A 12467-nucleotide genomic window follows, 5' to 3' on the forward strand; every position below is an offset into this window, starting at 1 on the left:
CAGAACAAACAGCTTACATTACTTTCTCTATATAACATTATATAAGTTAAAACATAGCACACATATTGCAAGGAATGCTTTATGTGAATTGAATCACTTCACCCTCAAATGCAAGATAGGCCATTAGTCAATTACACAGTTTCATAGTAAACCTTAACTTCGCATGGAACTACCTGTAAGTTTTTCCACGTTGAATGTACACTTGCACTTGTTTCAAAAAATTGTTGTGCGATGAAACTATTTCCAAGGCTTTTGTAAAGTACTCTGAAGGCTTTAACAATTCTCCCTCCAATGTGTAGGCATTTCCAATACAACAATTCAAATCAGCAATGTAGGGCTCAAAAGACTACAAAAGCAGAAAACACATAATGCATGTACACATTCAAGTAATAGAAAGTTAACAGGTCCCTAGCTCATTTCCAGCTAGATACAACAAAAATTTACTGTTGAAGAGTTAACGTTTTGACACACTTTGAGCTCTGTTACTGCTTTGTTAAAGTAGTCAAATGTGACGTATATTACGCCACTATTCTGTTTCCCATCCCCCATGTATTTAGTATTTCAGTGCAGGTTGGAAGATGTAATGTTAAAGATGTATCTGTAGTTTTTAAAGCCAGCATCAATTTTGTCTAAGTAGGCTATCATGGAATGCATAAAGCTTATTGATTAGTTTTGTTGTTTCATCTTCACTGTTGCAGGAATAATGATTTGTGATAACTGGTCAACAAAATTGACACAATGTTCATTTATAAACTATATAGCCCAGTGATCAATATGTAGTTTTACTCTAAAAGAGTTATTACTCCACTTAATATCACCATGTATGCCTGCATAGTGTGTTATGAGACAGGATCAACGGCAGAGCAACGGATCAGCATTAGCATGCAAGCCACAAAAATTATCACTCTCTAATTAATGCCTTTACACATGCGTAATACATACACCATCATAACACACACACACACACACACACACACAAACACACACACACACACCCCACAAATCCCCTCAAAGATACAGTACAAAAGTAAACAGGGTGATAAGTACAGCACAGCAAAAGTACTTAGGTGTATTATAATAAAATTATTAGTATGTATACAACTCAAAAAAAATTTGTGTCAACAACCCAGAAGGAAACAAAAACTGTCAAATTCACATGGCTCAAGGCAGGGCAGGGCGTCTGCAAGAACATTATCTCGTCCCTTAACATGATGTATTTCAAAATAGTATTCCTGAAGGGCTAAGCTCCATTGAAGTAACCTCTGATTACTGTTCTTCATTTCGTTAATAAATACCAATGAATATGATCAATATACAGTTGGACTGGAGCAACAGTAGGACACAGATAAATATCAAAATGTGACACGGAAAAGGGGTCTTATAGCCTATTCTATTGCATGTACTTGGCAACCTGTAACTGGACTTGTGAATGTGGTATCACCCTGTATACCCCTAACATAGCACTATGGCTTGGTGTAATATGAAGGTGATAGGTTGAACAAATGAGGAGTTATGATTAGTCAAACTTGACAATTTGGAAAGGCTATAAGATCCCTTTTTGCAGACCAGGTCACAAATGCTGAAGGGAAAGTAATAGAACCAAAGATTCTTTCTCGCAAGTAGAATAGTTGTGTTATTTTTTTTTTGAAAAATAATACACAGGATGATCAATTCCTTGAAGGTTTTCTAGCAGAAAGACACCACCTACTCCAATGTCACAGACATCCACAAATAACTTGAATGGTGTGCTAAAGTTGGGTGCAACAAGTATAACAACACTGATTTAATCTTCTCAAAAGTGCTCTGATAAGTTGGTGTCCGAATAAACTTCTGGTCCTTCTGAAGAAAAGCCATGAGTGGTGACACTACGACAGAATTTTCAATAATATCCTGCCATTCCCAGGAATGTCATTATGTCTCGTTTATCACTGGGTGCTTGATACCTCTGAATAGTTTCAACTTTAGCTGCCACTAGAGCTACCTGGCCTTGACCAACAACATAGCCGAGAAAACTATGTGCGCATGACAAAATTCACTTTCCACCAAATTCACTGTCAACTTAGCAGTCCACAGTTAGCACAAAAGATCACAGAGCTGTACAAGATGCTGTTAACAATGGCCCTTATCCTAAATGCATGAAGCCATATGAAGTTTGTTACACTTACCGCTTTACATCTGCTACATTATCTTGTTCGTGTCATGTCCGTGTCACCTGCTCAGTGGGGGTTTGATTTGTAGAGGGACCATTGTCAATGAGAGAAGTGCGTTTCTATGTTATACAGTGACTGAATGTAGTTGTCCTTGTAGTATGTAGTTGTCAGTAACAAGTAACCATGTTTACACGTGTTTTTAAATATATTGATTACGTTGTAAGGTGATTTTTGTTCTTCGCTCTTTAAAAAGAATAAGCATGTTATTGGCTAACCAAGCCGCTTATGAGCAATTAGGGATGTTGACGATTAATACAGTTATGCAAACTTTGTTTTGAAGCTTGGTCATGGCCAGTAAATCGATTAAATCAATGAAAGTTGCTGAGTTAAAAGTGTTGTTGGCTAAACACAATCTTTCTACCAGAGGGGAAAAGGAGGAATAATGAGTTGTGTGATACTTAGCATCATAATTTTGCTTACATAGGATAAAAGAACATCAATTGCCAGATGTAGCAGCTGCTACGGGCAAATCTGCCTGTGATAGGAGACTTACAAATACTGAAGTGACATGGAAGAAGTTACAGAAGGAGGAAAGTCTTCTTCCTTCTATTTCAGAAGACAAAATAGAAAACTACTTTATCCACCTTAGAGAAGATGACGGCTTGGAGCGACAATATTGGAAAGGCTTGATGGCTATAAACTATTTAGCAAAGGCCATGTTCAAGACATTTGTGTTGCTACAAATGCAGATGAATGCCTGGTTAAGTGCCAATGTTTACCAGAAATGAAGAAAGATCGTGTTTACTCGATAGACTTATCGATAAGCATATCATCAAACAGCATTAGTGGTGCAAAATGTACCTGCCCTGCTGGACGTGGGCCTAGTGGTAGCTGCAAACATATTGCTGCTGTGTGTTTTGCATTAGAAGATTTTGTGAAGAGTAGAGAGTAAAGTTGTACAGATGTGCTACAGAAATGGCATCAACAATCACGAAAATGAAGGCTTGAAGCAAAACCTGTTGGTGAAATTTCATTTCACTGTACTGTATTTGGAAGTAAAAGAAAAAAGACTGAAGGTGAAAATTTTGATCCTCGCTCACTGCATTCGAGAAGAACTACAAATGCAGATTTGCTTGAGTTTAAGGACTCACTGGCTTTACTACCCAAAAGCAGCGGGTTTTTACATTTGTTAACTCAAGCTCCAAGTTCTATCGTACTCGATCCATCTCTGCCTTTGACTCCAAGAAGTGTTAGGCCACGTATATAACTTCAAGTGTTAAAAACAGATCTTCCACTGAAGTTTGCAAGTATTTTGAGTTATGGCCAGCAGTTCTTTGATGGTATTACTCCTACTAAAAACCAAAGAAAGATTATTGAAGAAAAGACACATTTATAATCAAACTGTGTCAGATGGCATGAGGAACGTTACTGCAGACTTACCACATCACATTTTGGTCAGGTTTTCAAGTCTGGATTTGATAAGCTGGCTGCTGATTTACTTTTGCAAAAACCAACGAATAATGTACCAGCTATACAGTGGGGTATAGAACATGAGCCAGTTGCTTTTCAAGAGTACCAGAAAAACTTCCCAATATTCACCCACATTTTACATTACGAAAAGCAGGATTTTTATGTGGGTGATCCAGCTTATCTGGGAGCCAGCCCAGATGGTGTCTTAGTTGACAAAACAGGAAAAATGGTGGGCATTGTTGAGATCAAATGTCCATACTCTGCTGCAAAGTTATCAGTCTAGGAAGCTTGTGAGCATTTTACCGCTTATGGAACATGGACAACATCCAGCTTGATACCAAACATAATAATTTTTATCAAATACAAAGCACAATGGCCATAACACAAGCAGGGTTCTGTGATTTCATCATCTGGACACCAAAATCCACAGAAATAACAAGAATAAACTTTGATGATTATCAATGGAATGCAGAAATATTTCCAAAACGGGCAAGCTTTTATAAGGATTATTATTATGTTACCATTAGTTGTTTATTAATATTTATTGTACCTGTATACATCACTAATATTTATACAACTTACAACAATATCACTCTACAAGTGGAGGAAGAAAATTGGTCAAGACAGTGCATACAAAAAACATGTGGTCTATCTTATTGTGCATGCTGTTAGGTACATTGTGCAAATTGGCATAGTTCTTTATACGTTCTATAGCATGTTCCACATGTACTCTTACTGCTGCAATGCGTCGAGTATTGGTACGCTCTCTTTCAGTAAGCTGGCCAGATTCATTTAACCGAGGTGGTATATTTAAAGAAACTCCAGATGGCAAGAATTCATCAATGTTAAATCCTCTATAAGCCATAATGGCATCACCAGGCTCCAACAAGTCCAAAAGTCCTGATTGCAACATGAGCTTCTGATCAGAAATTTTTCCTCCAAATGGTTTAGAAACAAAGCTAACTGCTCCTGAAGGTGTTATCCCTATTAGAGCCTTCAATGTATTATGGTTCTTGTAGCTGGAAAATGTTGTTGTGCTGAGGGATTAGATGGCATCTGGATAAATATTTCTGTGGCATTGATGCTACATCGTGTAGTTGGGTACGTGCTTCTAAAACTCTCTGGCATAAAATTGTCTATCACTGCTCTACTACGCCAAATAGGAACTTCTTTGAACTTATAGTACAACAAATTTACCCAAGTATTCACAATCCGAGAAACAGAATATTGGGCTATTTGGAAACGGTTTGCCAGGTCTTGTTCTCTTAAGGCAAGTCTTAACCTACACATGGTCAGAAAAAATTCAATCTTTGGTGAAAAGCAACGGGGGTGTCCTCTTGAAGATGGCATATAATTCTTTCTACTGGTGTATGTTAGATTGGTAACAGCTGGTCTCAAAAAGTTAAAACAAGCTGAGAAATGAAGGAATGATGTAAATCCTGTGTAAAAGGTAACATCATTATCATTGTCTTGATTTGCTCAATTGAAAATGGCACTGGCTCTAAATCCAAGTCATCAGTGGATGTACTAGAATCACTCACCTCAGGTTCAGTCTGCACAGATTTATGATACACTGTTGGGCAACTACATCACATTTTAATATACTAGTTTGCATAACAGCATCACTACAAGAAGGATATGTTTGGGTGATAGTATTAAAAGCATTGTGAACAGTATTAGTCGAGGCATTGGCAGTAGACACCCTCCTCACTGGGACAGTCAAAACACTGGTAGTAGACACACTGCTCACTGGGGTAGTAGACACACTTCTCACTGGGGCAGTAGACACACTTCTCACTGGGGCAGTAGACACACTTCTCACTGGGACAGTCATAACACTTTCCGCAGTCACTTGGACAACATCCACTTCCACATCCAGCTCTGTGCATCTTCTCTTGGGTGGTGGTCGAGATGGTTTGGACCAGCCAAAAATAGTTGGCACACAATTATCATTGCTCTTCTTTCCCCCTTGAAATGTGCACTACAAACTCTTGAATTATGATTGACTGGTGTATTTTCTCAGCGAATTCTTATTAGCCATTCTTTTAGCACCACAGGATCACTCAGTGGAAGATGATGAAATGATAATTCAGCACATGATGGCTTATCAGAGTTGCAGGAACAATGCGATGATGAGGCATGGTCTAAGACCTACACAGTAAAAGTATAATAGAATACATAGGAAACATTATGACAAGCCTTTATGGCCAGAAACTACGTCATTATTGTTCAGCTATATTAATACAGAACAATTCTTTTTAAAGTGTGGTAGTACAAAAACCACTTTACAGCATAATCAATATGTGACCCAGTCTGAGAAAACCAGTCTTATCGCCCATGTCAGCAGATTCGATTTTTCATCTAGGACACAAAGCTACATGAATAAACTATCTAATTCCACAATCAAAATCAGCTAGACTGGAGTGGTCTGGTTTTGTTGGCTGCTTTTCCCAAGCCCAGTGGCGATCCGTACGTGCGGTGTGGGGCCTTAATGGAGCTCTGGTCAGTCTGGGGATGACTGTATGTGGCTGTACTGCTCTGTGGTGTTGAATAAGTACCTCTGCTGTGAATTTCCTTTCATTTTAACCAATTTTGAGACCTCAATGGCCCACAACTTGGCCTAATTCATCCCTACATCTTCCTTATCAATTTTTGAACACCATCTTGCCCGCCTTCCTGCTCGCCTGATACAGTCAACCTCGGTTTAAAAACTATCTAAAATGGCGGGAAACTTAGTTATTGGCTACTTGCACAGTGGATGCTGTGGAAGGTCAGGAATTGGTGTAAAATGTGTGAAAATTTGGTACACATAGCTTCAACCATTGGCGAGCTACAACACACTAAATACTTGAAACCGACGTTTCTCGGTACTTTTAAATAGACGATAAGCCCTGTTTTCCCAGACTAGGTCACATATTTAAAAACACGTGTAAACATGTTTACTTGTTACTGACGACTACATACTACAAGGACAACTACATTCAGTCAATGTATAACACAGAAACGCACCTTCTCTCAATGGTCACTGTACAAATCAAACTCCCACTGTGCAGGTGACACGAACATGACACGAACAACGTGCAATAATTTGGCAGACGTAACGCGGTCAGTGTAACTAACTTCAAATGGCTTCGCGCATTTTGTATAAGGGCCATTGTGTCTGGGCCTGCAAATTAATAGGGCAGGTGGGCACAAACTACACTCTGTAACATAACACGTCATATCTCAATGCCGAAATGGAATATTTCCATTCTGTAACACGAATTGTAAAGCGAACTAATGTTTAAAAGTGTTGAAAATTTCATGACTACAGAATCATGGAATACAAAGTTATGACACGTCAAAGTTTGAAAAATTAGGCAAATTTTATGTACCCACTGCCCTATTTTCACATTCCTGGTCACAATTATCACTGTAAATTACCAGATCATCTATATATGTACCATACACACCCTTTCACTCCTATAATAACCTTATTAACCATTCTTTGATAGGTACAGTATTCGGGGCATTTTTCAACCCAAAGGGCATAACAGTATATTGATACAGTCTGTCTGGCATCCCAAATGCATAGATCTCCTAGGTTTCCTGGAACTTGCCAGTAGTCTTTTAACAAATCAAACTTGCTAATATACTGCTGTGAATGGTCTACCTGGTCAATACAATTGCCTACTCAAGAGATTGGGTAGGAATTAGATTTGGTTACAGCATAGACTCTCCTGAAATCAGTGCAAAATCTAAAAGTGCTATCCGGTTTGGGGAACAGAACACACGGGGAGCTCCATTGGCTCTGACTCAGTTCAATAATGCCGTTCTGTAACATATGTGACTGGATTTTGGAAAAACAATCCAAATCGCACATTAGAAGTATCCAGTTAAATGGTTGTAAAGAATTCAAGTCAGCATAACTTTCCAAGGATAGCAAGTACGTGTATGAAATTAACACAAAAGATGCATCAATCTATTACCTTTTAGGCCACTTTCAGTACTTGTAGCTGCTTGTAGAGTTTTCTGCCAAATAAGATAGAAAATCTGAGCAGTTAGATGAGCAAAGTAGTATCATGAGTACTCACAAAGGGGTGGTGGGTGGTGGGGTAGGCAAGGGCTAGACTTCAAAATGGAGGCAGACCATGATTGAAGTCCAGAAACGAGACTACACAGCTGTGTTGGCTCCTTAGTGGCTGATATGTAGCAAAATCACACAAAAACCTCTGGCCAACATTACGAGGCTATCCACCAGTAAACCAGTGATTCTTGCCAAGCCAGGTCCTTCACAAGACCTGAAACCACCATTCGAGCTCTACACACCACCCAGAAAAGATGTCTGTTGAAACCAGTCTCGAGTATATAGTTTGAGTAGAAGTGAGGGTCAAATCTATTAGTACGATAGTGTAGCTATCCACTGGAGGTGTTAGTTTGATTTTGCCTGATGTGCGATTTGGATCGGTTTTGTAAAATCTGGTCAAATATACTCCACTTCATGCCTCATGGCAGCCAACTTAGAGGGTTCATTCGGTAAGGGTGTTGCTTGATAGGGTGAGCATCACCGACGTCAACATCATGACAAGTAACCATTATTCTACCTGAATGTCAGGGAACAGGTCAGAGAACTCTTTTACAAGCTACTTAGTTACACTCCTCTCCTTTCTGGGAGGTGGTTCAATGTAACACTTAGATTGGAGAGAACATCTGGGATCTGAAGCTTCATGCTTCTCTCCATTTCTTCACCAGATGCAGTTCTATCCTCAGAAGGGTGACTGCTCACAGGTGCTACATTAGCCACTGGTTGCAGGGGGCAGGACTATCCTTACTGTGGTAAGGCTTCAACTTGTTAATGTGGTAAAGCTATTTTGATTTCCGTCTGCTTGGAGTATTGATAACATAGTCGACATCAATGGTCTTCTTCTCTACTATGTATGGTCCACAGTACCAAGCTTGGAGGGGACTTCCATGAATAGGGAGCAACACTAACACCTGGTCACCTGGGTGAAATTTTCATGCTCTGGCTTTCCTGTCATACCAGGTCTTCATCTTTCCTTGGCTCTCCTTAAGCTTCTGTTGTGCAATGTCATTAGCCCTATACGTAACCTGTCTCGAACATCTGAGATACTGCATGTGTGAGGAGTCTATCAGAGGCATCCTCACACTTCCTTAAGAAGTTTTAATGGCCATGTGGTATATGGCCAAACACTAAATCCCAATGATTCTTGGATAGATTCTCATATAGCAAACAGTAGGAGTGGAATGCCTTCATCCCACTCTTTCTTCTCTTGTAACCAGTGAGCCCTTAACATGTTTTTCAATGTCTGGTGAAATCTCTCCAATGCACCCTGTGATTGAGGATGGAATGCGGTTGACTTCATCTGCTTAATATCGAGTTGAAACGTAACCTCCTAGAATACTCCCAACATGAAATTAGAACTCTGGTCAGACCGAACTGATCAGGGAAGCCCCACTAGTGTGAAAAAAATTACTAAAGCATTCATTCACTATGTTCGGTGTCCTAATGGTGCGGAGAGGAATAGCCTCTGAAAAATGACTTGACGCACACATTATAGTGAGAATGAACTGGTTACCACTTTTAAACTTGGGCAGTGGCCCAACACAAACTATAAGAACATGAGCAAAAGGCTCACCTAACACTGCAGTGGGCTTCAAAGGAAAAACAGGTAGGTTTGCCCATTATCTGGCAGATGTGGCATGCATGAATGAAACTCTTCACATATCTGTGAACAGTAGTGGTTTAACACCTTACAATAGGTCTTCTTCACCCCTAAATGGCCAGCCATAGGATTTTCATGAGCCAGACGTAGTACATCATGGCGTTACTTCCGTGGGAGAACAATCTGGTACAACACCTTCCATTCATCAGAAGCCTGAATCTCTAGTGACCTCCATTTCCTCATAAGTACACCGTTCTTCCAGAAGTGGCAATTCGGTATGATAATTGCTTCTCTGTATGTCATCCACAGCACATTGGCTAAGTGACCTTATCTCTGGATCACTATTTTGTTCTTTAATAAGATCCGATCGAGATAGAACTTGTTAACTTCAATGCCATTTACCTGCAGATTTGCCAAACTGCTTGAAGAAGTCAGAGGGCCCACTGACGAATGCCTTAGAAAAGTGTCAGTTGTTGGTCCTCTAGATTGTGTGCAGAAGGTCAGACTTCATCCTGTTCAGGTGAGTCTCATCTGCGGCACCTCTGACACTCGAGGGTTCTAGATCATTGGCAACCTTGATGTGCCAGTGTGATTCTTATCCCGTGGATTCAGTGGACCTGGCCCACTGCCCTGTTCCTGCCTTGTTTCTCCTGAAGTTTTATTAACAGGATCTGAATGATTAGACTGCTGGTGAAAACTGCCCTTATGCGTCAACTCATAGTCATCAGCTTGAGTGGCCACTTGATGTAGATTATCCACCTTCTGCTCATCTAAAAGGTTTTAATTTCTGTGAGAAGACAGTCTACAAAATCTTCCACAAGGATTAGTTGGAGCTTCTCAAAGTGACCATTGATTATAACTTTGAGGCACACCATCAGTAAAACAAGGTTTGTTTCTCCCATGCAAATTCTACGTAAGTTTGTGTTGTACCTCTCTTGGTGGCTCAGAACTTCTGGTGATATGCCTTTGGCACCAGTTAATAAGCCTTCAAAATGGCACTCTAAATAGTGTCATAAACAGAGCTCTGGTCTACAGATAAGGCTGAATATACTTCACGAGCCTTCCCAACTAATGTGCTCTGTAACAACAAGGTCTACACATCTGCAGGCCAGTTTAAACTTGTCACAATCTTTTCAAAATGCTAAAATATTTGGCTGGCTCTGTCTCCTAAAAAGGAGGTACAAATCTTATATGTCTTTTCACATCAAATTTCTCCGGAGTACTAGGAGGTTTTGCAGTAGCTGTTGCTAGTTCTAACTCCTTAACCTTCAATTGTACGTACAGCAATGTCACACTCCTTTATCTCAAGTTTGAATTGTGCTTTTCATTCTTTCTCTTTTTCTTGTAATTCTAATCTTTTCAATTCCATGGGACTACTACTCTCATCAACATTCTCTTCGTCTGACACCATATTCTCATTAACCAAATACAGTAGGGGCCATAAAAAGTGTACACTCTGTTTTGTTTTAACAGTAGTTACTAGTTAGACCATTCAAATCATTATAAAAGTATAATTAGTTTACTATAACTATCCTTTCAACAAAGCCAAATATATGCAGTATAAGTAGCACATCACGAATGGTTAAAATTATTGTTTTAACAGTTTTAACAATTCAACTTGTTAAAATTATTGCTTTAAGAATACAAATTGTTAAAAATATTGCTTTAACTAATTGTTTTAACAATAGAATTTGTTAAAATTATTGCTTTAACAATACAAATCGTTACAACTATTATTTTAACTGTTGTTTTAACAATTGTGAGAGGTAAAATAGTTCATATCATTATTAACATAGTTATACTGTTATTACAAATCATGGAAGTGTTTGTTAAAATGGATTTTTGTAACAATGTTTCAATATAATTAAATTTTTAACTATTGTTAAAACCAAACAGACTGTAAACTTTTTAATGGCCCCTTCTGTAATCACTAACTAGTCTCTGCACATCATCTTTCTCATTCCACTGTTCACTTCTAGTTTATAGTGGTTTGCCAGCTCTAATAATTCTGACCTCTTTAGTGTGGATACAGTTCATTCAACTTCAGAGCAGATATGAAATCATCAACAGTAAAAGACATCTCACCCTATCGAAACGATAATCCTAAAATCAATAATCCACAAAGTGACAGTCCAGTTACAATTATTGTCACCATAAATAACAGTCCACAATAGTTACTCCAATTGTTGCTCACCATACAATTAAGCATACACAACTGACATCACTGTCTATCACTAGGCGATGCTAACCTTGTACAGGACAACAAACGCAGCTCAACAACAAAAGTTCCACCTGTTTTGGTACCATTAGCTTGGTACCAAGGATTTTGAGCTTAGGCAGAAAAACACCCGCAGTGATTTCACCACAACGACAACCCACCATTGATGACTATGTCATTGGTTTTCTCTCCCGGACAAACCCCCACTTGTTACAAGACAGGATTGATGGCGGAGCAACAAATCAGCGTCAGCACACATGCTGCAACAATCATCACTTATTACTTATTACTTTCTAATTAATGCCTTTACACATGCATACACAATAATACATACCATCATGGCATGCGTAAACACTAGGGCCCAAACAAACTTAGGTGAATTCAAAGGTTCGTTCGAACGAACAAACATTCGAATGCGGGTTGAACAGTTCGAACTATAGTTACTAATTAGATAGTGATACAGTTTAGCTATACATTTTGCTTTGTTCCATAATGATGTGGGGGAGGCTAGATATATGGTATTAGACATTTAATTAAGTTATGTGTTGATGGTTTAGTGGTGGTCACAGGCCATGCCTCTGTGAGGTTTTAAAGTTTCTATGTGGTGCCATCACTTGTCTCAACTGTATGGCAGTAGTAAAATGTATTTAAAACCTGGTAATCACAAACATTTTTACTTGTGGTATTCAATTTCAAGTTTTCTCAGTAAAACTGTTGAGTCAGTACAACTGCATGTGTGTGTTGCAAACTTGTGAGACATGCATTTAGCATTTAATATGCTGTGATTTATAATTTGTAAACAGGAATCAGCTCCACTTAAAAGTTTGAAAGATTCATGAACTTTAGCTAATGAATGTGCGAACCCTGACAATCCAAGTTTGTTTGGGCCCAAGTAAACACGCATTCTCTCAAAAGTGTTATGCGAGTATAAGAGATAACGAAAAATATTCATGCAAAAGTTTGTTA

General features: G+C 38.9%; 1 protein-coding gene across 4 annotated transcripts in view; it reads right to left on the reverse strand.

Moving 5' to 3' along the window:
- Positions 1-12467, reverse strand: part of LOC136247036 (uncharacterized) — a 155787-nt gene that overhangs the window by 85583 nt on the left and 57737 nt on the right. For all 4 annotated transcript variants that reach the window (XM_066038633.1, XM_066038631.1, XM_066038634.1 and 1 more), the window contains one exon: positions 174-346. In XM_066038633.1, the coding sequence (XP_065894705.1) occupies positions 174-346 (173 nt within the window). The remainder of the gene's footprint in view (positions 1-173; positions 347-12467) is intronic.

This window comes from Dysidea avara, chromosome 2, assembly GCF_963678975.1.
Source record: "Dysidea avara chromosome 2, odDysAvar1.4, whole genome shotgun sequence".
In the NCBI taxonomy this organism is placed as follows: domain Eukaryota; kingdom Metazoa; phylum Porifera; class Demospongiae; order Dictyoceratida; family Dysideidae; genus Dysidea; species Dysidea avara.